Source organism: Gymnodraco acuticeps, unplaced genomic scaffold, assembly GCF_902827175.1.
Source record: "Gymnodraco acuticeps unplaced genomic scaffold, fGymAcu1.1, whole genome shotgun sequence".
NCBI lineage: Eukaryota > Metazoa > Chordata > Actinopteri > Perciformes > Bathydraconidae > Gymnodraco > Gymnodraco acuticeps.
The window spans coordinates 1,881,499-1,909,141 of record NW_022992336.1 but is presented as its reverse complement, the minus strand read 5'-3'; the positions used below and the strand labels follow the sequence as shown (position 1 = coordinate 1,909,141).

The window sequence follows — 27,643 nt, the reverse complement described above, 5'->3', positions numbered from 1 at the left end:
ACACACACACACACACACACACACACACACACACACACACACACAGAATCAGTGTGCCAGCAGGGCACCTCTGAGTCCTGACTGGCAGCAGAATCATCATTCTTCACGTCGCCTTTCTCCTTCTCCATCTCTCACTCAGGGGAGGGGGCAAACAGGGACATGCTCTTTGCTCCTCTTCCTCGCTTCCTTTCATCTCCTCTTACACATTGCTTGCTCAAATGTTCTCCTCTATCTCCCCTTTGCCTTTTCCCCTTCATGTTGACGCAGGCCACAGGAGATGCAGAAGCTTTGTAATACATGTCTCCTTCTCTTTCTTCTTTTTCAGGTCAGATTGAAGTTTCAGCACCTACTTCAGCAGAGCTCAGATATAGTAAGCATTCTCATTACATTGTAATATTGCTGTATGCTTTAAAAGGAATTGAATGTATGTGGTTATGTGTATTTAATTATTTTCTTTATTTGGAGTGGTTAAAGGAGTACTTGATTACTAAATATATTCTCCTTAAACCTGCATGTTGACATCGCTCATTTAACGGTCTATCAAGCAGGAAGATGAATGAAGATCATTCTTAATGAACGTTAATGTGCCGGGTGTTGCGGTTTCGATGTTGATACTTTCTTTCAATGTCCTCTCCAAAGGACAGGGAATACAGTACATGCTGTAGGTGGCTTTGTGGGTTTTACGTTTTCCATGTGCAGATATGGCATTAGATATTGCACCTGATGTAGCAAACGCATGGGTACCCAAGGATATATATTAAAGCTGATTCTACTGTACAGTTCAAATCGTCTTATGACTTTATGACACAGAGCACACAATATTAAGCTATTACATCATGCTGGACACTGTGCTTGAGAGTCCTTTACAGTTCCCACAACAGTTAGCAGAGTACAACACAAACACACACACACACACACACACACGAACACACACACACTCAAAAGCTGTTAAATAGAAAAAGAAAACAAACAGTCCAGATATCAAGACTAAGACTGTGTCTCCTCACTGTAAACAGACTCCTTGTACTCCAGCTGCTGTACAGTAGCAGGCACTGTCTGAACAGTTAATGACCCTTTATATCGTATATTTATTGATTAATGTTTATGGTTTGTAAGATCCAACTTTTCCTTCCACTGAAGCTCTTCCTGTGGTTAGCAAATACTATATTTACAAGGCAAAAACCGGAAGAATTGCATGATCTATTACAATTGTTATAACATTTAAAGTTAGTTTAAATAAACAGAATTAGCACAGTGAGGGGGAAAAGGACAGGCCCTAAAGAAGATCACAAAATGTACCAACATTTGCAGCACTCTGTATTTGGTGTGAGATGTTATTTAGTTTATATCTATAGAATGTGTGAGCAGATCAATTCCCAGTTAATATTGAAGGTGACAGACTCACACGTATGTAATCCACCTGCACACACTCAGCTAAAAATAGGCATACTTCACTCTGCGCTGCTCAATTAGTGGCATACCCTCAGATCTCTCTCCTCCTGCCTCCGGCTGCTTGGTATGGTTCATATCAACTTGTGATCATTGATTTGATCCTGTCCAAAAGCAAAGACTTTCACTATGAGTAGAAACCGAGACATCGTGTGAGAGATCTCTCATCTAAAGCTCAGTGTTTTCTGCACAGCCGAATGTAAAAAATATGTACTCGGCTGTTGCCGTAGCAACAGCGTCAAACACAACAGTCGGGATTTTCCTTAAGACAGCAGCGTTTTTGTGTTGTGTATATCAATGCCTTGCTTATCTCCTACTGGGAGTTTCACGTGACGATGACTTCTGTGGAAAAAGTTTACTTGCTGATAAAACACATCCACTCAACTTTTGAGTCATCATAACACTCCGACCTAAAAGTCATGAAGTAAGCTTAAAAACTAATAAATGATCAAATCCTTGGTAAAGCTTCATCTCTTTGCAGACTTAACTGAGTAAATGAGACTGCAATTTGGAGCTGAGGTTTGCCAAAGAAAATCTCAAAAGTGGTATCGTTTGTTCCAGCAAATCCAAAAAGATGATGATTTTGTGTGTTTTTTAATATTTAAAAAACAAAAGCTGATTATTGTAATCATACCCGTTTTAGTATGCCACTTGCATCGGAAGCTGCTCATAAACTCTCCACAGCTCTGAATGTTTCTTGGCATTAATTAAGATAAGAACAGGTTGGTTAGATACACTGCGATCATAGGGAAAGCACAGAGGGCAGACCTACCATTCCTCTGCACAGAATACAACAGAGCAAAAGGTTAATAGCACATGATTAAAGTGTGGCCTGATGGCAGTAACTGTAACTAGGGTAAAGATCAGGCGTGATAAACCCTAACTCTAACCCACTTAAAAATTGAGGAACAGCTTCATAGTCATTTCATTCCTGGAGTGTTCACAAAAAGTACATTTATGGGAACTACTATAGCCAGAGGAGTCTATTTTTTATTTCCGCTCTTGGGGAGATAAGGAGTTCTCATTGGGAAATATAATGTGGATATCTTAGTTATCCCTGACGTTAAAAAAAAAAGCTACGCGGTCCGTTTTAAGTTGGAATAGGCCTTTTGCGTCATTGGCAAAAGCTGTGATAGATGACTAAAACATAGTCATGTAACCTGTCGGAACTGTAGTGCAAAAGAGGATGCTTTGTATGAAAGCATTCTGCAGAGCTAGAATAATAGAATGTCTCCTTCACTTCACTCTTGAGTGTCTAGTTGTTTTTCTGCAGAGAAGCATAAGGTCTCAGCGCTAAGAGATGGTGTGCTCTTCAACATCCAATCAAAGCTGCCCCTGGTGTAGTATTACAGTCAAGTCTGCGTTTAGGAAGTGACTGAGTAGGTATTTGTACGTAGTCACACATCAAGATTGGAAATTCTTCTTTTCCAGTCAGGCAGAGCTGCAGTAAAACAAGAGCTTGATTAAATACATTAGTGGCATTCAGGAGCTATTATTCTTTAAAGCAATCCCTTTTCTGCAGAACACTATAGCTTTAACTTTGCTCGAATTTAAAACCATAATAAGCTAGACCTTTCTCAGGATTTGACATTTGAAATTCACTTTCATCGCAGCAAAATGATATTCCACTGTAGCTTGTCTAAACATGTTACACACACACTCGCTCTACACATGTAAAGGGACAAATACATTACTCTCTGTAAAATATATACATTTTGATAGCCTCTTTGAGGAAATGGAGCTGCTTTATATTCATAACACTACTCACACACAAGGTCAAGGTTGAATCTCATTCCAGATGATTGATGCTTTCCAAATGTGAGGTGGAAAAATATTCAAATGGTCTTCACTGTGCTATAGAAAGAAAAGGGTTATATCTAACACATTATGGTACTTTAAAAATATCTATGGGGTTAAATGAATCATTTGATGTCACATATTCTATAAAGTTTAGGGAATAAACTAACAATCTTCACACTTGGATTACACTGTGGATGTTACATCATCAAAGCTACAAATGGTAGACAAACAACATATTAAAACTCTTGTGAATAAATGACTAGATTAGACTATCATTTTCTTTTCTTTTTTGTGTCTTGTGAAATAATGTTGTGTATCTCAGAGGTCTGCTTTGAAATGCTCAATTATGTCTAATGGGTTATTGCATATTAATGAAGACCTTAACACAACTGATGGTGATGTATTGTTGTTTGTTATTTCACAGTTCTGCTGCACAACGCTATCCCTTTTGTTGGATTTGGATTCCTGGATAACTGCATTATGATCGTAGCTGTAAGTGTGTCCGCTTCATGGAGTTCACTGCGAATACACATTCACTCGGTGTGAAGAGATGGATTTCCACTGAATCTGCGCTTGAATAATATATTGCATGTATTTATGATACTGTAGGAAGCTTTGAAGGAAGCATCAAGGCAAAAAGGAGAAATCTCTTTATTTTCTGCTAATGTATTTATAGCTCAGTATATTTCCTGTTTTTCTATCAGTCATGTTTGGCGCTCTGTCTCTCATCTCCAGTCCTTCCATTTCTCATTTCATCTGAAACTATTTTAAGCAGTGTGTCTGCCACAAGCATACCCACGTCTTATTAAGTCTTTGTAAAGTTGTTTAAATAATTAAATCTAACCACAGTGGAACAATGTGATCCTGCTCAGGAAATTAAAATATAATATTCTTCAGCTTCCTTTTAATGTGTGCTTTCACAGCCGGGTTATTTTCTAACCCAGAGATGTTCAATTATTTTGGAGGCATCTACAGGGAAATGAACAGACCAACTGAGATATATATACAAGGGAAAAAACAATAAAGAATATCCTACATTTACAGTAATTACATGGAATAACTTTGTCAATAACTTTGCCAAAAAGATAAAGAAAGATTGTGTTGGCACCAAATATTTATCTGCCTGTACTTTTTTAAATCCATACTTTTTTGATAAACTACTGTACCCTAGATCTTTGGTTGATTTACGTTTTGTATTATCCACTAAAACCAGGAAACTGAGGGACTGACATTTTAGAAAATATCTTTAAAAGCTTTGTAGTCCAGAATAACCTTTTGTTATGATGCACAGGAGACACCAAGTCAGCCTCCGTTTAATAATTCATTGTTGTATTCCTCTCTGAATGTCATGGAGAAAGAACATACAAATACAATATATTCCATTCTATAACTCATACATAAGCTTCCACTGATTGTTTGTATTATAAAATGACAAAAATAAATGGAACATTTTAAAATCATACAAATGAACCATAACGAGTGTGTTTGTGTTTGTTTGTTCCTCCCAGGGAACACATATTGAGTTATCCATCGGAGTGATCCTCGGCATTTCAACTATGGCAGGTAAGGGAATCTCAGGACCTTTATCCAGCTATATTTTGTTAAGGAAAATGTATATTTGTAATACCAATGAGAGAGTCCATTAGGCTGTTAAAAGAGGAAGAGAGATGTTTTTGTTGTTGTTTTCTATTGGATGGTTTTCATTTTTGTGGGACAAAGGCAGTGTTTTATCCACAATGTTGTACTGTATTGATTCTGTAGCTTTTAGAAATGTACTGAGTTCAGACATACTTTTTCTCGGCACAGACTCAAGTTGTAATCTTCATCTACTTCCAAATTAGAGTGCTGGTATGCCAAATCATATTGGACTCCCAACTCTTTAAAACAGAAATAGAAGAAGGCATTTTCAATTTCAGTGTCGGCAGAATACCCATTCTCATAATGAAGCTTTAATGATAAAGTCACAATTGAAACCTTGCTGTGACACTAATTCAAAAAGATAACATTAGAGAAAGAAATAGGAATGAGAGAGAGGCTGCCCTAGATAATGATTATTTCATGACTATAATAAGACAAGCAGAATGTGTTAATATCCACTTTACGTTTGCATTGTAATGTTATCCCATGTTCCCTTTCAGCGTATGTGACAGACACTGTGGTTACGTCATATTACCCTGCATGTGAATGTGGACGGGAGCTTTAAATAGAGGAGCACAGTGAAGCTAGTGAAGCAAAGTAAAAACAACCATTATAAATAATTGCTTAGTATTTCTACCCTTCTGCATATCCTATATCCGCAATCAACACCATCACTCAGTAAGCATCAGAATGAATGATGGGACTAGTTTTGGGGACACACTCTTTTATTTGTCCCTGCTCCAGCTCAGTCTCTTTACTGTGTTGTTGTCTATGGTGTATAGAAGTTTAAAGGGAGCTGACATTCCCACTTCTAAGTCTTGTCTTTCCTCTTCTGACTCTTTGTTGCTGCGTGTGTGCTTTTGTTTTACCTCAAGCTTTCAAAGACCAAATGTACTCAGCATACTGAAAGTCTGAAACATGTAGAAGAGCCAAAGCTGCTGCTGTAACAGAGGAGGTAGAGGCCTGAAGCATTTTTTATTCTACTCACAAGGAACTGCAAAGATGTGAAAAAAACAGAGCAAAGCAAAAAGCAATGGAACATTAAGGGATATAACGTAGAGAGGAGGTCTTTTTATGTTCTCTTTGCGATGCTTATTGTGCCAAACAACTATAACAGGTAATGGATGATTGGGATTACGATTAAGCCAAAAGAGCAGCTTCAGGCTTGATAAGATGTATAGATGAAAGGGTTACAAACTCAGCCAGAGCATGTAATACTCGTTTTTAATGAGGCTTCTAGTTGTTTGATAGGCAGACCTTGTTATCTCGGTGGTATAGAGAGATTTGTCAGTGAGCCCCAGCTGCAGAAATACCCCCAAATATTAGTGATTTGTGAACAATGTAGGAAACCACCACTCAGCCACGGATGGAAGAAAAACAGGAAGAGCCTTTATTCTTTCCGCAAGGGCAGCCTCATCTCAATCAATCAATCAATCAATATTTATACAGCCCAATATCACAAATGTTACATTTGTCTCAGTGGACTTCACAGTTTGTACAGAATATCAGTATGACAATACGACACCCTCTGTCCTGAGACCCTCACATCGTACAAGGAAAAACTTCCACGGAAAAACCACAGTTTTAAAGGGGAAAATGAGAGAAACCCAATCTATGGAGAAACCTCAGGGAGAGCAACAGAAGAGGGATCCCTCTCCCAGGACGGACAGACGTGCAATAGATGCCGTGTGTAAATCGAAGAGATAATACATTTACAGCATAGGTAGTCCAAATGTTTGGAAATGCATGTGTCTATAATAAGAAGATGAATCCACGAGGATGTCAACAATCCTGTGGGAGCCATCAGGGAAGTAGTATGATGAAAGTCAGGCAGGACCACAGTGACAGGTTCAGCCACGACTCGAAGTCCAGGACTCAAATCCAGGACTCAGGATAGCCAACCCAGTCTCACATCTAAACGTGTAATAACTACGTTGGTCCACAACTTGGGACGTAGTATTTCTACAAAAACGCCTCTGAAATTGTAAGATCCCTACGTTTTTTTTCACCATTCATTTCCAATGGCTGGCGTCTATGTCACGTGATCTTCAAATTTCTCTCCGCATAAAAAAAAAAACATGGCCGACCTTCATTTTATTCTCGGTGGAAAATGCCTATTTTAAGGTTAGTTTGGCCATTAAAATGTGTTTTGATGTAATTTGATGCGAGAAATATGAGTTGTTATTTCAGATTATGTGTGCAGTGGATGCACATGATCTTTAGTTTGCTAGTTATTACGAAGAGTACTTCAGGAAATGGTGTACACACAACGTGTTCATTGTTACCAAGGTGGTTGCTAGGGGGACGCTGCTATCGATATTATTTCTGTTATGTTGTGTAACTGTTTAATGGTGTTACCTTTATTGCTACCCCCTTCCACGTCAATTTATAGTGTTGGTCCACAGCGCAAACTTATTAGTTTAACAAAATCCGCATCTAAAATTGTGGCATAGATACGTTATTTTCCCCTGTGCAATTCTCCAACCCAGTCTCACATCTCACATCTCACATCACATCGTCATAAGCAATACCGGAAACAGGCAAGATCCTCAGCTCGGTGATTGGATAGTTTAGCCGCAATGCACGTTGGGAGATGGTGTTCATGCGATGTGAAATCCGAAAACATAAAAATAATACTTTATTCCGAGTGTGCTTGCTTTTCTCTTTGAAAGTCATCACATAACGGCATTGTAATACACGGTTCGGCTGCATTAAATATTACATATCTGCCGTAGTTCTCTATTTATAGAGCCCTGATGAGAAGACTTCTTGACAAACAGGAAGAACTGCCGTCAAAATTGAAAACGTGACGTGGATCATAAATATACGAATGAAAAACTTGGGTCGCAGGTTCCTCAACAGTGCATTACAAGACATCTATCAATATGTGTATACCTCCAGCAATGTTAACTATGTTGTAGTACTTATTTTAACTGATATTATACATATGTATTATACTCTTATAAGATGTATGTAGATAGTATAAGAAATGTGCAGAATATGACAGTTTAATGGTGGAGGTATAGACACATATTGATAGATGTCTTGTAATGCACTGTTGAGGAACCTGCGACCCAAGTTGTTCATTCATTGCATAACTACACCATAGTTGTGTATAATATGATATGTCAATAAACCTTAGAAAATCTTGAAAGGGATGTGCAAAATAGTCAATATATAAAGTCTTTAATTAACTATTAGTAGAGAATAACGAGTCATGAATATACTTTATAGGGATCCTATTAATATCTAATAATAAAAATAATAAAATTCAATAAAAAATATATAAAATATATTTTAAGATCATGTTTAATCATCTGATTCGTCTGTACATTGCTGTTTTAGTCTGTGTTCTTCTAATTAGTGTCTACACTCAGTGTGTGCCTATTGAGCTGTTTAGAGCCATGTGGGACAAAACCCGATCATGCCCCTCCCTCTCACTGTCTAAGACTGGTGAATGTAAAAACTACACTGCTTATGCTCAGAGTATTTTCCTATTTAATGTGTGTAATAGAGCTGTGGCTTTCTGTCAGCCTGGCTACAGTGCTGAAAATAAATCTTACATTATTCTTATTCTCATCTATTAATGAAGAGTAGTAGGCTGCTCTCGCTTTACGCAGTGCTTTCTTATATTCATTGAGAGTAATATGCCAAATTAAACGAGATTCTTCAAGTTTAGTGGAACGCCATATCCTTTCAAGTTGTCTCGACTTTTGCTTTATTTTGCGGGTTTCGGCATTATGCCATGGAGCTAATCTATGTTGTTTTATTTTCTTCTTTTTCAAAGGAGCAACAGAGTCTAATTTGCAGCGCATCTGTAGCACTATCAACAACATGATCAATTTGGGGTGGTGTACATTTATATATATATATATCTTCCCTTACATCAGTGGTTCTCAAAGTGGGGGGCGCAGAGGCATGACGGGGGGGGGGGGGCGCGAGAGACCAGGAGGAAAAATGGTTATTAAAAACATAATAATAATATGATACAGTACAGTACTATTACGTCTGGGTCTCTGTGTTTCATTAAAGCTCGGCTCTGTGTGTGTGGAGCGAGCCATTTTGTGTGCGTGCACGCGTGCACGAGCGAGAGAGAGAGAAATGTACCGGAGATCGTTGTTGTTAGCTTCTGGTGCTAGCGCGCTACGCAAACGGATATATGGAATTTTTTCAACAACAAAGTGGAGGAGAGTCCTCTCCTGTCATACTGAGAGACTCAGTGAACTAAAGGACTCTCTCAGTGTTTAGATAGTTCACTTTAGTCTAAGTTATCTCAGCGGGTCTCAAACGTTTTGGTCACCATTAATGTAAGGCAAGGCAAGGCAAGTTTATTTATATAGCACTTTTCAACACAAGGCAATTCAAAGTGCTTTACAAAAAATGAAAGACATTAAGAAAATGGCATTTAAAATCAGTCATTAAAAATAAAAGCTAATAAAATAAACATTAAAAGAAAAAATACATGGATAAAAGTTACAGTGCAGTTTAAGATGTGAATAGTTCAATTAAAAGCAGCGACAAAAAGAAAAGTCTTCAGCCTGGATTTAAAAGTAGTCAGAGTTGCAGCGGACCTGCCGGTTTCTGGGAGTTTGTTCCAGATATTTGGAGCATAATAACTGAACGCTGCTTTACCATGTTTAGTTCTGACTCTGGGGACAGAAAGCTGACCAGTCCCTGAAGACCTGAGAGATCTGGATGGTTCATAATTTAGCAGGAGGTCAGAAATGTATTTTGGGCCTAAACCATTCAGTGCTTTATAAACCAGCAGCAGTATTTTGAAATCTATTCTTTGACACACAGGAAGCCAGTGTAAAGACTTCAGAACTGGAGTGATGTGATCCACTTTCTTAGTGTTAGTGAGGACTCGAGCAGCAGCGTTCTGAATCAGCTGCAGCTTTCTAATAGATTTTTTAGTGAGACCTGTGAAGACACCATTGCAGTAGTCGAGTCTACTGAAGATAAAAGCATGGACAAGTTTTTCCAAATCCTGCTGTGACATTAGTCTTTTAATCCTAGATATATTCTTTAGGTGATAGTAGGCTGATTTAGTAACTGTTTTAATGTGACTGTTGAAACTCAGGTCAGAGTCCATGACTACACCTAGATTTCTGGCTTTATCTGTTGTTTTGAACATTGCAGACTGAAGCTCAGCGCTAACTTTTATATGTTCTATCTTGGCTCCAAAGACCATTACCTCAGTTTTATCTTTGTTTAATTGGAGAAAGTTCTGACACATCCAGTCATTGATTTGTTCAATGCACTTACTCAGTGTTTGAATTGGAGCATAGTCTCCTGGTGAAATTGTTACGTACATTTGTGTGTCATCTGCATAGCTATGGTAACTTATTTGTAAACAATTATTTCCGAGGCACACGTTTATATGATCATTATAGTTATAAAAAAAATAAGAGAATAAATTAAAAACAGTTATGAAATACTATATGAGAGTAAAAAAAGAATAAAGTTTAAAAGGGTGATTTGTAAAATATCCATAAAGAAAAAGTAAATCTGTTTACAGTTCTGTTTCAAATGGGTGTTGAGAGAGGTGGTATCCATACATCTCTTCATTTTGCTCTCAAAGTGCACCAGATTGATGCTTTTAACTTCAATATTTAAAAATAAATCTTCCCGGGGGAGCTTGCCCCCGGACACCACCAGGTGAAACCCTAAATGTTTGAGCACCCTCTATGAAACGTCAAGCTACCCCACAGCACCCCCAAAATAAATCTCTGGCGCCGCCACTGAGCCTGACTATTTGTGTTGGGGGGGCCCCGACTTTTTTTTCTCTCCAAAGACAGAAAAAGTTTGAGAACCACTCCCTTACATGCAGACATGCTATCGAGTTAAGTATTGGTGGAATCTCTTCCTTACATTTGGCTATAGCACTAACAGATAGGTTTCTGCTGCAGGAACTTTTTACTAATGGTTTGTAGTAACAGTACTTCAAAAGTTACAAAAAAATGGTCGGATAAAGCAGGATTATGCGGTTCGACTAATAGTTGCTCAATTTCAATACCATAAGTCAGAACAAGGTCGAGAGTGTGATTATAGCAGTGGGTTGGTTTATTTACACTCTGACGGATACCAATAGAATCTAATATAGAGTTAAATGCAACAGTAAGGCTATTTTTGTCGTCGTCAACATGAATATTGAAGTCACCTACGATAATTACTTTATCTGTTTTAAGAACCAAAGTTGATAAAAACTCAGAGAATTCTGATTAAAATTCTGGATTAAGACCTGGTGCACGGTACACTGTAACAAATAAGATTGGCTGCAAAGTTTTCCAGGTTCGAGTCATAAGACTAAAAACAAGGCTTTCAAAGGAGCTATAATTTAAAGGGGACCTATAATGCAAAATGCACTTTTGTACGTCTTTTATACATGAATATGTGTCCCCGGTGTGTCAGGGAACTCCTCAAGTGTCAGAAAACACAACCGTCTCTCTTTTTCTCCATACCCAAATCTCTAAAAACGGGGCTGCAACGGATCTGATAGCGACTGATACAGATTTGAAAATAGTCTGATGTCAGTGACGAGGAGCTCCGCCTATATGGCCAACTCTACACCTATCAGGGGAATGAGAGGTTGCCGTGGCATGGTAACAGCATGGTAACATGACGCTCGTAACTCGGCCCTCTCCTTTGCAGGATAGGTGTAGAGTTGGGCGTGGTCAGCTGAAGCGCATGCAAAGACGGGTGGAGGAGAGGAAAATAGAGCAAAATGAGGCATGGCTAAAATGCATGATCTGTTTGGTATTTTGAAAAAAAAAATGTATAAATATACCTTATATAGGTATGGCCCTACAATATATTATTCAAATATAGCATGATAGGTCTCCTTTAATTTTGGTTTAGTATTGATAAGTAAACTTGAGTCAAAGATTGCTGCAACTCCACCTCCTCGGCCCACGCCTCGAGCAATATGAGTATTGATATGGCTGGGTGGAGTGGCCTCATTTATGCTGACATATTCTTCATGTCTCAACCAAGTTTCAGTGAGACAGCATATATCAATATTATAATCTGATATTAAATAATTTACCAATATTGCTTTAGATGCTAGAGATCTTATGTTTAAGAGTCCACATTTAATCTTCCTATTTTGTTGTACTGTATTAGTTGTTACATTTACTTTTATTAGATGATTAATTATGACACTATTAGGTTTTGCTTTAAATTGTCCTTGGGCAGACACACACACCGTTAATATTGGGTATTTTATTGGGTTCGGGATTCCTATGAATGACTGCCCAGGAGAGAACGCAGAGAAGCGTGTAAGATTGCGACTCCGCCTCCTGGTCTCAACTCCAGTTTGTCATCTCAGTTTTATCACTCACTCAATTTCCACAGCAGATGTATTGTTTCTCATTGCTGCTACATTGGGGACGTGTTGAGGTGTAAATCAGGGCTGCAGTTATCTAGCTCAGTCACGAGTGATGTAGCACCAGTGTCAAGGTGGGTAGTCAAGTCCACTAATCATAACTTCAGGAGAGAATAAAGCTCAGCTGCCTCAATAAAGATTAGGATTCAAAAATAGGCTACTGCTGAGTGGGGCCAGTTACAACATTTAAACCTATGATGGGATAAATGGTTTCCCTAAATGATAAGCTTTTCATTAGGTTCCTATATTTATATTTAATTATGTTTTTTAATACAACATTCTCACTTTTTTTAATAGACATCCTGCATTAACACATCAGACTGAATAAATGCTCTGAAACCTCTATATCTTTTCCTCTCATCTCTTTTACACTCACCTGCCTTGTTTTCAACCTTTTTACAGCTGTAGGCACCTATCCGTAGATTCACACCCACCTATATACATCCTGTGTGTGTTAGCCTATGCAAAGTAATGGGTGGTGTGTGTTATTGTTGCTGTAAAAAGCCTCCAGGTATAAATGGGTGTTGCTCATAAACATCAATCACCATGGCTGGTAAGTGATCCTTGCAGCTCAAAGCAAGAGACACCGATAAAATGTTCCCACTGCCTGCCATTTGTTATTTTACGGCCCATTTGTCCAACAATAGACACTGGTATAATGTACAAGCAGACAGTATTCTCGTTTTACTGCAGGTCTAAGTTTTAGAAAGTTTCTGTGAGATATTTATCCATCATAAAGTTATCATGTGACAAAAGAACGAGGGAAGGAAATCTGAAACTTTTTGTGGTGAAAATAGAAAAACTCTGTCTGAAGTCAGTCCTTCTCTGATATACAACATCATTTATTGATCTAATTATTAAGATTGATGGACAAACTGCAAGGCTTTTACTGCTCAAAACAGTGTCTTACATGGTAGTCAAATTCCACAGAATTGTTTGAGAACCACCTTGTTTGTTGGTGTGAGAGAAGGATTGCACCTCACTGTGGAGGAGGACTTATGTGCTGTTTACACGAGAACACAAGCGGTTGTATCCGCTACTTTTCTCTTTCTTTTCTCTTTCTACTTTTCGTTCGTTCACACAAGGCCGTAACGGAAACGCGGAAACGGACCCCACAAACGATAACGGGTCCCAAGGTGGATAGATCTGCAAACAGAACGCTCTGGGGGGCAAACGGCTCCGTGTGTACGACCTATACGATCATTTCCTGATAACGATGAAGCCATAGCCCTACCTCTCCCCACCTCTGCTGCTCACTGCTGTAGTATGGTCAGTAGCTACTGCTACTGACCATACTACAGATGTTAGTGCAACATCTACAGCTCCTCTACCACAACCATCAGCAACAAGTGGACATGGAGAATTACATGAACTACATGTTGCTAAATCCACCGTGGGGCATAAACAGAAGGGCAACCATGGCAACCATGCTCGGGGGTCCTCTTCGCTGCTTTTGGTGTATTTTGTGGCGAAAGTACAGCGCCACTTACAGGTCCGGCATATGTACTATGCGTCTCCAGCGCTTTCGAGCGGTCTCTTGCGGAAGTACAGCGCCACTTACAGGCCCAGCATATGTACTACAGTGTCTCCAGCGCTCCCGAGCGGTCTCGTGTGAACGGAAGACTTTTTTGATATCATATTCGGTTCGTTTGCGTTTCGTATGCGTTTGCGTGTAAATGGGGTCTCAATCTAATGCAGAGCATCAGGAGAAACAGCAAGTTAAAAGCAAACAGCCGACCTTGGCGTGTAATTATATTTGAGCATGGACCTATAATCAGGCCTGATGGGCTCTTCATTACATCTGCCTCCTCAGGGGCTTGTACAAGGTGGTACTATATTGTATAACAACAGCACATTATTACATTATACATGTTTTAATCACTACCTGGAGACCCTGAACAGATTGTTTAGCAACAGCAAGTGTAACAGCAAAGGGCGAGAGAAATTTGTTTTTTAATTTCATAAAAAGGAAACTATTGATGTTGCATATTTTAGAAAGAATATAGAGAAGAAAATACATATTTTGAGTGAGTGTGTGTGTGCTGCAACCTGGCAATTAGTTATATAGTTTGGTATTGCCATTAGTTACAGTCAGACTGGGATCCTGCCCAGTGCAAACTATCTTTTTCTGTTGAAATATCAGAACAATCTCCTCATTTACTTTGTTTTTGCCTAAATTACAAACTTGCCCATTTTTCTCCCTCTTGCCTTGCCTCTGTCCTTCCCCTCGAAGTCATGACAAAGTCATCAAAGAGCTTCTCACAGAGCAACATGCAAACATCCTCTATTGTAGCCAAATAAAGACGCACCTGTAGGCAGATGAGTCTCTTTTGAACCAGTTCAGTGTCATTGGCCTGCTGCGACACATGGTAAAAATCACAGCACACATTTTCCCTAATTAGACCATGCCTGCTTCGTGTCTTATCTTAATTAGTCTGCGCCTATGTGATTGTTGTTCAGATGTATAACTACAGATTGTTATAAGAAGCGTGTCTCTGCAGCCAGTTTGGGTTATGTATATGTTGTTACACATAACCTTGTTGCTACTTAAGGAGAAAGCTTGACCTCCTGCCAGAGTTAGATGGAGAAGTGTCTTAGGAGACAGAACTGCTGCTTTGTTTCTTTTCCCCTGAGGATGTCTGTGACCCTGCAGCAACATAAGCCTGAACTCAGGGTCACGGTCAACAGAGAGCACACGAGCTAAGCAAACACTTTATCTCATTAAGGAGCCACTACTACATCAAGTAGTCTTTTAAAAAACGTCTCCCTGCTCCTGGTCTTTCCCCTCCAGTTCTGCTTCTCCTAGTGACAGCATCCCTGATATATTCAGAGATAATCAACACACAGCTCTGCACCTTGTTCTTGTTTTAATTACCCATTCCAACTTACCCTCATCCACTTCTGCTTTACTAATTATTCATGTGAAGTTATTCAGCCCAGAAGTGAGTCAACAGCGCTGTGGTCTTCAGCATTGCATCTTTCTACTTAATGAGCCCATAATGCATATCATTTTAACTTATAAACGATCATAAGACTTGATACTTTTCGCCTAATTCTTATGCTGACTTCATTCTGAAGCACTTGTATTGCACTACATCCACATTCCAGATGTTGTTCACTAGATCTTACATAATGATATTGAGGGGAATGCATTAATCTGAAGATATACATGCCTCTGAGTGGTACAGGGAGAAGTGTCATTTGTTGTGTTTCATATGATGAATAGCTCAGGATACACAGCTTCTGCGTCTTTTGCCTTGTGGCTGTCCTCGATACAAACCACCATCTCCTAACTCATTTTGTAATCATGTCTATTTCTCATTTTCCACAGCTGCTGCTCTTGGCAACCTGGTGTCTGATCTGGCAGGACTAGGGTAAGAAATGCACACATACACAGACAAACAAATCATGGTATGTCTTACTATCAAAGATTATTACTGTAGTGTATGTAGGCATACACACATTATAATACAGAGAGAATGATGTGAAGGTTTACTACGCCACTCCACTCCCTTTGGTGAATACTAAGTCATTTAATTGCGTACTAAATGGTAATTATCAAAATGAGCCCAGAAGAAGATAAGCCTGAGCAATAAGGGAGAAGGACAAATTGAGCCACCAGAGGTTTGTGTCTCAAAGGTAAGAAAACTGTGCACAGAGATGAATTGCTTTGAATAAGAAAAGCCAAATAATTAAAAGTTGAACAAGAGTCTCAACAAGATTTGTCTAAATGAGGAGTATGCAGTCACTTGACAGTTTAAGTAAAACAACATTTGAGTACAACTAAATCCTGATGGTATTCTAGTTATTCATAGATGTAGATGATATTAGTCACTTAATCCATCTTAAAAGCTTTCATAAAACACTGTATGAAAAATCATAGGTTTGTATCTGATCTTGATATTTGGTTGGAAAGATCTTTATCAAATCAAATCAAATTTTATTTATATAGCACATTTATAAACGATTTTTGGTCGAGCCAAAGTGCTGTACATATAATAAAAATAGCCTACAGTAGAGACACTTTACAGCAAATACAACAGCACAGATTGTTCAGAATATCAGAATGAGAAAACGACACCCTCTGTCCTTAGACCCTCACATCGTACAAGGAAAAACTTCCAGAGAAAACCCACAGTTTAAAGGGAAAAAATGGGAGAAACCTCAGGGAGAGCAACAGAGGAGGGATCCCTCTCCCAGGACGGACAGACGTGCAATAGATGCCGTGTGTAAATCGAAGAGATAATACATTTACAACATAGGTAGTCCAAATGTTAGGAAATGCATGTGTCTGTAATAAGAAGATGAATCCACGAGGATGTCAACTACAATCCTGTGGGAGCCATCAGGGAAGCAGCATGATGAGACCCAGGCAGGACCGCAGAGACAGGTTCAGCCACGACCCGAACGTCCACAACTTAATCCAGAACTCAGGATAGAGGATCCAAGACACAGGACTACAGCAAGAGGATCAGCCTCGACTCCGGATCCCGGCGTAGATATAGATACAAAACAAGAAAAAAAACATTTGTCTGGGTTCATCGGAACAAGAGAATACACAGACACAGACAGAGAGGGAAAAGGTCATTGGAGGTATGCAACATTATTGGTTTTTGGTCTGAAAGAAAGCAGTCCATATGTGATCGGCACATTCTGTCAACCTGTTATTTATAAGCGGTAATTGTTGGTTGTATCGAAGGGAGTGTCACTTTTTGCGTAACCATGCTCTATGCAAAGGTTATAAAACCATTCCTATACTTTTTCACAGACGTTAGCCCAATCTCAATTTCATGTACAACATATTGAACTTCAAGCCAGAAAGGGTCATGTTTTTGATCCTTCAACTTACTTCATCTTTATTTTTCTTTCAACTTAAAAGACATACTGTAGAACTATATAAGAACAATGCTACAGGATACAGTTGTTTGCAACATTAGATTTGGTCAATAAAAGCATGATACTGATTTGAATCTTTTCATTGGGTTCCGTCAGTTGATTCATGACGGTTATCCACTTCAGGGCTGTGTGGACCCTATTCAGCTGTCTAACCTGCCTCCATAATACTTACAGTAGCATACAATGCCATCAACCAGCAGCCTATTGGTTGTATCTCAGTGAGTATTAGTGATATAACATATCATTCCCCTCTCTCATGTAAATAGAGTCTGCTTAACAGAGAATGTAATTGACGGATAATTAAAACAAAGCCTTAGAGACTCTGCTGTTTCCTTGCACCGTTTGAGTGTGATGGATTAGCTAAATTGTTCCAAAGGCTCTTAGTGAACACACACACACACACACACACACACACACACTCACACACACACACACACACACACACACACACACACACACACACACACACACACACACACACACACACACAAACAGGTGTACTTCTGTGTGAGCGTCTCTGTTTGTCACTCAATCAAAATGGGACAATGGAGCCCTTGTGGCCACTTTGTCAAGGTGAGACTCGATTAGACCAGACAACAGAGGCGTTTGTATCTTGAAGGACTCACAGCAGTGAGTGTGAAGGCTGTTGGTCTCAGTGGAGATCCTGCTGGTGTTCCTCACCACAACCTTTACATTCCTTTCAGAGGGGGCAGGCTGAAGTGCACACATGTAAACCTTGTGCTTACTCAGGGAGTCAGTGGCCCTTTATGGCACATTTCCACTGCAGCGGGGTAGCCCCATTTAAGCGTCCCTAAGCGTCCTCTCTCAGGCCTCGGGCTGCCTCGCTGGCCGTCCGAGGCCGTGGCGCATTTCCATTATAGTTTAGGACCTGGGGTAGCAACGCAGTGTAGGCGGGGCATCTGTGCAGAGACATCCTGGAACACTTTCACATTTCGAGTTGTTCCGTCGAGCTCCCGCTGGATTTTATCATCCCCAATGAGATGTAGGAACGTCAAAAAATGCTGTGTATAAAAATGCTGCAATCTTGCTTCTAGATATATATGCGACGCTAGGGATGATCTCGCGCGCGATCTTGTGAGGATTCTCTCTGACCAATCAGCAGTCGAGAGTGTTGACGTCACTAGTTCAGCCCTGGCCCTGGCCTGATAGAACCACGATTTTATGGGGCCGGAAAAAGAGGGAAAAAGTACCCGCTAGCCAGTGCTACGCTATATGGAAAGGCCACCAAAAACTGGCCTGGCCGCTTGAGGCCGCTTGAGGACGATTAAGGACGCTTAAACGGGGCTACCCGCTGCAGTGGTAATGCACCATTAGTGTCCACTGAGAATTAAAAACCTGAGCCATGTTGTAAACAGACCATTAGGTTTAAGGCCACTCTGTTTATTGTGTTAGCTTGGTGACATTGAGAATGTGGTTCATGTCATATTAACAAAGACCTCAGATTTTATTTGCCAACATTGGGAGAGAATGACTTTATTTGGGGCTTTTGTAAATACATGAGGGTTCAACGCTTTGTGTGCTTTGAAACCGATCAATCAATCAAAAAGATAGAATTAGATTTAAATTCTATCTTAAAGGTATATTTGACCACAGTTATGGCCAACATTTATATTATTCTCAATATCATTTTGTTTCTATAATAATAATAATAATACATGTTATTTATATAGCGCTTTTCCTGGTGCGCTTTTATAAGTAATCTGATGTACCTGATTTTTCATTTCATTTCAAACCTTTATTTAACGAGATTGGTCCCATTGAGATCATAGATCTCTTTTTCAAGGGAGACCTGCAGCATATAGGTTCCACATGAAACATAAAACAATAAAGGACATTATACATTATATTTACAAGATACATTTACCTAGTTATATACATTTACCAGTGCCCATAATATCAACAAGCATTTCATTTAGCCTAGCTTTAAAAACATGCAGAGGAATGAGATTGCTCAGTTTCAATTCTTGCTGAAGATTGTTCCAAGCAAGTGGAGCTGCGCACATAAAAGCTGTCTTACCTAAGACAGTCCTTGCTCTTGGCACATCTAACAATACTACATCATGCGATCTCAGACAATAGCTGCTTGCAACTCTCTGTGTTATCAGAGAGCAGATGTAATACGGGAGTTTACCCAACAAAGCTTTATAAATAAACGTGTACCAATGACTGAGCCTCTTTACAGTAAGTGATGGCATAACCGCCTTGGCATACAGGGTACAGTGATGAGTAAGTGCTTTACAATTTGTGACAAATCTCAGTGCACTGTGATAGGCGGCATCTAACTTGTTCAGGCAATAGGCAGGTGCATTCATATAGATCAAATCACCATAGTCCAGCACAGGTAAAAAGGTCACAGTGACTAGCCTTTTCCTGGCTTCAAAAGAGAAACAGGACTTGTTTCTGAAAAAGAAACCTAGTCTAACCCTCAGCTTTTTAAGCAGGTTATTGACATGAAGTTTAAAAGTAAGACAATCATCAAGCCAGATACCTAGGTATTTATAACAGGTAACCACTTCAAGTACTTGTCCTTGCATAGTAACAATATCCAAAACAGGCTCTGGTGTCTTTTTAGCTTTTGAAAATAGCATTACCTTGGTTTTATCAACATTTAAAATAAGCTTAAGTTCAGCGAGCTGAGTCTGAATAATGTTAAAAACAGCCTGTAATTTAACACCAGCCTCCTTAATGGAGGGACCTACACAATACATCACGGTATCATCAGCATAAAAATGTAAAGTAGCTGCATCCACATTTTCACCTAAACTGTTGATATATATGGAGAATAAAAGTGGACCTAAAACAGAACCTTGAGGAACACCATTAGCAATGTTTAACCACTCAGAAGACAGTCCATCAAAGTGAACACATTGGGACCTTTCAGAGAGTTCACAAACCAACCCACTGCATGGCTGGATATGCCGATACTGAGTAGCCTCTGCTTTAAGATGCGATGATCGACGGTATCAAATGCTTTGGAAAGGTCAATAAATAGAGCTGCACAACTCTGCTTATTATCCAAAATACTAGTAATGTCATTCACCACTTTCATTGTGGCAGTGATGGTGCTGTGTTGTTTTCTGAAGCCTTACTGATGTTTAGACAGGATATCATTTTTACATAAAAACTCCTTTACCTGTTCACTCACTAGGCGTTCGAGCAGCTTCGCCAGAACTGACAACTTAGAGATTGGCCTATAGTTATTTAAAATAGTTGCCTCCCCTCCTTTTAGTAAAGGCAAGACATAAGCTGACTTCCATACTTTTGGAATTGCATTTGTGCTGAGGGAGAGGTTAAAAAGAGAAGTAAGAGGAAGAGCAATAAAATCTGCAGCTATCTTTAAAAAGAAAGGTTCTACGTTGTCCGGGCCAGCCGGTTTCTTAGGATCTAGCTTAGATAAGGCTTCATGAACAACATTGACAGTAAAAGGAGTAAAACTGAAAGGGTTTTCCAGACCACATTGTTCAGAGTCACGGATTGGGGTGTTCACAGAAGCAGAGTTAGTCACAGAATCAAACATAGAACCGCAGGACACAAAATGCTCATTAAAGCAATTTAGCATGGTGGCCCTGTCCGATATAGTGCCAGATGCTGTGGTAAGGCACGGCGGTAGCTCATTACGGATCTCACCGGTGGATATCGATTTTATGGCTGTCCAAAATTTCCTAGGATTATTTAGGTTTTCTGTGGTAACTGACAAATAGTACTTTGACTTTGCACTTTTGACATTTGAAGTGAAGCTTTTCCTTAGCTGCCTAAAACGCAGCCATTCTACCTCTGAGCCATAGCCTTTGCCCAGGCCTTGTTTCTCTCATGAAGGAGACTAGACAGTTCAGCAGAAAACCAAGGATTGTCTCGTCCCTTCACTCTAAATTTACGCAGGGGTGCATGTCTATCAATGATCTCCATAAAACCAAGATAAAAATAAGACCATGCAGTTTCTACATCAGCACACAGATCGATTTTTCCCCAATCAAACCCAAACAGATCATGCACAAAACCCTGCTCAACAAAATGTTTTATGTCTCTCTTAATAATAATACGAGGTTTAACCTTTTGAACCTTAGTGTCCCTAATTGTGGCTACAACACAGTGATCGCTCAGATCATTCGCCAATACTCCCACAGATAAGTATTTATAGGGAGCATTAGTTAAAATGAGATCAATTAGATAGGATTTATTAAGGGACTTAATATTTGGGCGAGTAGGACTGTCAACAATCTGAGTAACATTCAAAGAGATACAAAGGTTTTTAAAATCCTCTGACACTGTAGTTAACCAGTCCCAGTTAAAATCTCCAAGTAGCACTATTTCCTTGTAGTCTAGTTGTCTGTAACAGCCCACCACCATGAAACCTGCACTAGGTATTTACAATATCCACCCGATGGAAGCAGGCGATAGATTTGTCCATACTAAAATGTATTTATGAACAAATAAAACAGCAGAATCTGTATTTAGATTTTTTCTATGAAAGTTTTGATATCAACTTTGTCAGTTCACTTCAGACCAAATATGCAACTCTACGATGGAAAAATTAAAAGTTGTGATGATTGATGAGTTCCTAACTTTATATATACAGTCTATGGTTCCTAATGATACTTTGTCTCACTCTGTGAACCCTTCTCTTTTATCCGCTGCAATCTGTCTGTGTTCCCTCATCTGTGTGAAGCAGAGTTTATACACACTGGAGCCCCTCCGTCTTCCTCCCCTTCTGGTAGTACAGCCCCTATCTGACATCCTGCTGGCTTTATAACGGATGGCATCAATAAGGCACATTTCGAACATTAATCTGATGATTTACTTTGTTTTTTGTCAATTACTTTGGTCGTGTACTACGGCATGCTAATGTTGTTCTGTGGGTGATTTAATAGATCGTGAAATGTAATGAGAAAAAAAATCCAAAGCATGAATAAGTGGATGTAAATGTAATCTTTGCAAGATGTACAACCTTCACCCAATTTGATGTGCCTCTGGGTGCCTTTACCACTTCAGAAACAAAGCCATTGTGTTCATGTTTAGAGGGGTTAACTTTAAATGTGACTTAAAATTCACATGTCTCTAATATTGATCTTTATGTCTAACATGTCTCTGTGCTCTGTTCAAAAAGCCTTCCCATCCATATATGTCAAATGTGTTCGCTTGACAAGATGAAAGGATGATTCATCCTCTGTTTCTGGGTCAAAGATTAAAGTCATTCATGGTTGCAGCTTTCTGTTATAGTATGTTGTCACTTTAAATTGTTACTGTAACTCTTCTTTCCTCTCTAGGCTGGCAGGTTATGTGGAGGCGTTGGCGTATCGGCTGGGAATGAAGATTCCTGACTTAAGCCCCAAACAGGCAGACATGTGGCAGACCAGAGTCAGCTCTCATGCGGTCAGTACCCTCATATCACACTAAAACCACCAGACCTCAACCCAAATCTGCTCTCAAAGAGTCTCTGTCACTCTGCTGCTCTCACTGAGACCAGAAGACAGACTTATAAACATCTAGTCTAAGTGGATATTAATAAACCTGCAGCACAGAGCATTCAAGGGTTTAGTTGTGTGATGCAACGGTAAACATCACATCAGGGTTAGGGCTTTGTACAGTGACAACAGAAACACGAGTCTCTGTGTTACATCACGTCCATCACTCTTCCATTGTGTGAGAAAATTAGACGTGCATTGTTTCTAGTGTGCTGTGGCTGCTGAAGTGTGAAATGTAATTAGTTGTAATAATTAGTCTCATCCTGAAAAAGCTCTTTGCTGAGTGTAAAATGTCATGTCAATTGTCCTGGCATGCTCGAATACCTTTTTAGTTTTTTGCAGAAATGTGTTCATAATACATGTTCATTTCTAAGGGAAATCAATGCTTTTGGTTGTCAGTGATAGCATCTGTCCTTGCAGGGATCTTAAAGTCAGCAGGCCAGGTGCTGCATGATAATAAAGCTCCCTTCTTTATGGATGGATTCAGAACTTACTGGTCCTATTACTTACAACAATACAAACCAAAAGTATAATACATAAAAAGGACAGTTTGCTAAATGTAAGAGGCCTATTTACTGGAAACACAGAGACTCAAAGATGAAGAAGTCTTTTTTCAGTCACACTTTCTTACTTCCATATTCCTCTGCAGGGCAAAGCCATCGGTGTTGCCATCGGCTGTATCCTTGGCATGTTTCCTCTTTTCTTCTTCAAGGACGATGATGAGAAGAAGAAGAAGAAGAAAGGCAAGGCGGAAGCGAAGGAGGAAACACAACCACCTCCTGCTCCAACAGAAGACTGAAGCTTACATCTCCACGGAGAGAAATACTATTTGAAATCCATTACAATACTTTAAAGTGGGACTGATTGCGCTTGTCTGGTGGACTGCAGTGTATGAACATGTCTTTGAACCATTACAGACTAATCACTGGGTACTTTACAAGACCCAGTCAAACTAAAGGTATTCAAAGGATGGTTTTAGATATTATTTCATTGTAGACTTTGAACTTGAGCACAGGGACATGACTGTCTCTTGAAGAGACAATAAATGATTGATTCATTAGAGTGCTGCTACTCCAACTGTAACACCGTAACCTCCTCTTCACTGACCCACATGAGCTGAAACTAATTAATGTTAAAACACACGGCAGTGACCTCTTCCCCTCCTTCCAGGCTGTTATACAATCATCTGACTAGAGATGGCTAGATGGAAGGTAGATGCACAAAGCTTTTTGACGTTGAAGGTTCCTCATATAATGTCTGAAACCCTCATCTGAATTCATGGAGGAATACTTAACAAAGAGGCATGCCAATGTCTTTAGTCAGCAGTGTTACACTTATTGTTAATGAGTATTTGAAGGTAATGAGCCAAGGAATATTTTTGCATATAAAGATGCACCCTTTCATCAAGTACATTACTCTTCTGTCTTACAAGCATGTCTGCCTTTTAATGATAACAATGTCTTAATAAGTCCTGCCTGCCTCATTCACACTCCATGACAACCAGTCAGCTGCTTTTTGTGAAAATAATCAGTACTTGTTTAGATTTGTATGTTTCTTGTTGATGACAAACTTTATATTGATCCCTCAAATGAGTAACATGCACCCAATTTCCCCATTTATAATGAGTGTTACAAGGTAGATGCAGTTTGTTTCCTATCTCAGAGGAGTTGAGCAGAAAGGAGACGAACACAGAGAGCAGCCGTCCTCTGGCTCCAGTACCACCCGATTCATCTCCTCGCCAACCTGCAGCTGAACCACAACTCACTCCCAGAGCAGCTTCTGTCCTGCAAGGGCAGCCTAGAACATTCAGCCCAGTGCATAGTTTCAATTTGACTTCAAAGTAAATAAGAAGATTGTTTCCCTGTTTGTTTTCTAGATGCTTTTTAATTCCAACACTATTTCACTTCTATCCTATATAATATTGTCTCTGCTCTGCTGCCCCCTTCTGGCTGAAATTCAGAGAAAGTTAAGTTTACTGTCATTTAGCATAAGCATTTATTTTTCTGTTAGTATTAAAGCCTCTCATGTCTCGCCTGTAAGTTCCACCGGCTATAAGTAACCAAATTATCGCCAAAACATTCATTTGTCATATTTCTCAATGCAAGTAATCTGCATCATTCATCAGACATGAAGACAGGTTTATTCGGACACATTTGATGAGACACCTCCATCCATCCAAGTCTTCATTCAGCTGTCACGGAGTTCCTAATGTACCTTTTGAATGTTGTGTTTGTCACCAGGTTGCTCAGCTCATCAGAAATGCAGTCACTTGTTTATAGCATTGAATCTGTTTGCAAGTTGAAGAAATGAAAGGAAGCTGCCACATGTCACTCTCTGGAAAACTTGCAGAAAATGTATTTATTTTTGTTAAGATATTCAGACTTGTATTCATAAAATGTTCTCACTGTATGTTCTCTTTATCTGGAAGGAAAATGTTAAGAATAGAAAATATTTGTCGGCACACAAACCTTTGTTAGTATATTTTCAGCAGCATTATACAACAGGAAGGACTTCTAATTCAACCGACTCCTCTCTATGGTACGGTCCATAACTAACTTTCTGAAGACTGACCCTGTCTGAGATGTTCTAGTTATTTATTATGTGGGTAACAGTGATCCTTAACAGTGATAGCAATGAAGAAAAGAACTGAAGATATTTATGTAGTTAGGGTTTTTGATCTGATTGCTTGATTTCCACCCTGCATGCACTGCTAATAAAAGAAACAGAAGTGTACATGTTTACTGCGTAAGAATCATAACAATACATTCAAATACAAACGTATAAAGTAGTCAAATCACGGTGATAAAACACAATAAACTTGGTATGCTAAATGTAAAACAAATGATTTTTAAAAAAAACTTAAAATACATTTTTAAGGGCTGACTAAACAGGATAAAGCATGAAGTGATTTCCATTTTAGACAGCCAATGATAAACAGATGTTTGTATCCTTGCAGTATGGATATTTGGACATCATGTGGCTTTTTTTTGGAGCCGAATGTGATGAGAAACCTCTTCTTGATAAGCAGGATGTGATTATAGTAATAGTTTCAAATAACAGTAGCAATTTGCCTCCTTGCATCAGATCATTAAATGGCCTGTCTCAGTGCTTTAAGACGGTCTTTTGTGCACAGTCAGTCATGGTAAGAAAATATACTCTGTGTGAAAATAATGTCATTTGGAAGCTATTATCTTTCGTAGACTCTTTTTTGCTGCAAGCACCTCTTTTTGTCATTAGGGGAGAGACAAATCTAAAGTCCTGGAGCTCTTAGTTATTATCTGAAATGGATGTAATGTTATCGTTGTTAAACGGGGAGAATGTTAAATCAAATGACTGAAAAACACAACTTTTCTTCACGGGTTTCCTGCGTGAAATGCAATGTGTTCTAAGTCGTGAATGCATTATGAAGGACTTAAGGACCTTATGTTATGCATGTTGTTTTATATCATGAATGTATGATACTTATTTGTTCTTTAAGTTGTCTGCTATTATAAACAACTTAAATTACACTTGTTGATATAAAAACATGTTAGTACATTTAATGTTGTTTTGTTTTCACGGTGTGTAGTACCTGAAAGCAATTCTTATTCAACCTGATGCAGGTGAGATATTCCGCACATCTTTATTTAACACCGTCCTTTGGATATTGGATTCATTGATTTGAATCAATGAAAAATACATATTGACTTGTGATGAGTAGTACATCTAAACTGCATATTAAAAAGGAGCAAAAACATAAGCACACATTTGGTCTTCAACGCGGCAAGTCATTTACAAACAAATGGACTTCCACCGAACAGTTAAAATGATATTGTTTATTTTGTAAAGAAAATGAATCCAATAGAAATAAAATGAGCTTTTCGTTCCTGGCAAAACTATGTAAAGTGTATCTCCCTGCTTCAGCTCCAGAAAGGTATCTGTAGAGAATATGTATGTTTAGGTTGGTAAAGTATAGAAAATAGTTTCATATATCTAATCCATATACCAAGTCCCTGCAGAATCCCACCTGTGTACTAAATATTGATGTTAATATAATGTTTTCTTAGGAAAAGAACTACGACTATGGGGAGAGGGAGAATCAATGATAGGTCTCCTTCCTTCTTTGTTTCTAAAAGAGATTCTGCCCTGCCATGCCTCTTAATAATAATAATTCAACATATAAATTGTTTGTCATTCTGTATTATCATTTATTATGTAACAAAATTGTGTTTTAAATGAGACAATTAAAACTGTTTCACTCAAGCTTTATTTGTTACTCAAATCTTTTAATACCACTGCCTCTTTCCTCCATTCAAACAATACTAAAATGCAGGAAAACACGATCTTACAGTCAGTCTATTTGATCATGCATACATCTGTAAAATACCATACAAAAATACCGTAATAATCAGTATTTAGTCTTTCAATTAGCTGCTCATTCTGACAAGTCATTTCACTCATTTGACCTGAACTAAAACACATGCAAACTTTACAGTGGCGTGGACATCACAGTGATAAAAACAATACATTTAAAGGTTTCATATTAGTAAATAATGGCTTGTTTCACAAAAACAATGTTATGTTATAGCAAAACCATAATTGGGAAGAGTTTTCAGGCTTTTCAGCACACAGCTCTTGAGGAGTTTACTCTAGGTGGCTGATGTGAAGACAAACTGTATTACCTAGGCATTTAGATTTTCTAAACTGCCAGCCTCTTGCAAAAGTCCCGAGCAGTCATTACTGGCATTTCATTAACTTAAAAATAACCAAAATGAAATATTAGCATTCTGGAACTTTGAGATTTCTTCTAATTTGCCATGGGAGACTCACAAAAGTTGAAATTAATTCACCTGTTTTGTACCCCTTAAATCCCCCCGTGTGAGACAGTTGAGTAAAATATGCAAACTAAGCCAAAACAGGCAAATACACATTTCCTCACTAACCAGTAAACAAACCCACATTTTGAGATAAAATGTCAAACCAGGTAATACAATGCATTCAGATTGTGTTTCTA

The 27,643-nt window shown here is 38.9% G+C and overlaps 1 protein-coding gene across 1 annotated transcript in view; it reads left to right on the top strand.

Annotated features, from left to right (window-relative positions):
- Window positions 1-25,383, top strand: part of LOC117541455 (transmembrane protein 65-like) — a 45,051-nt gene extending 19,668 nt beyond the window's left edge. Inside the window, exons 3-8 of the mRNA XM_034208618.1 lie at window positions 326-370; window positions 3,674-3,741; window positions 4,758-4,812; window positions 15,603-15,645; window positions 22,453-22,558; window positions 23,300-25,383. Of these exons, the coding sequence (XP_034064509.1) occupies window positions 326-370; window positions 3,674-3,741; window positions 4,758-4,812; window positions 15,603-15,645; window positions 22,453-22,558; window positions 23,300-23,449 (467 nt within the window). The 3' untranslated portion in view covers window positions 23,450-25,383. The remainder of the gene's footprint in view (window positions 1-325; window positions 371-3,673; window positions 3,742-4,757; window positions 4,813-15,602; window positions 15,646-22,452; window positions 22,559-23,299) is intronic.
- The last annotated feature ends 2,260 nt before the right edge of the window (window positions 25,384-27,643 follow it).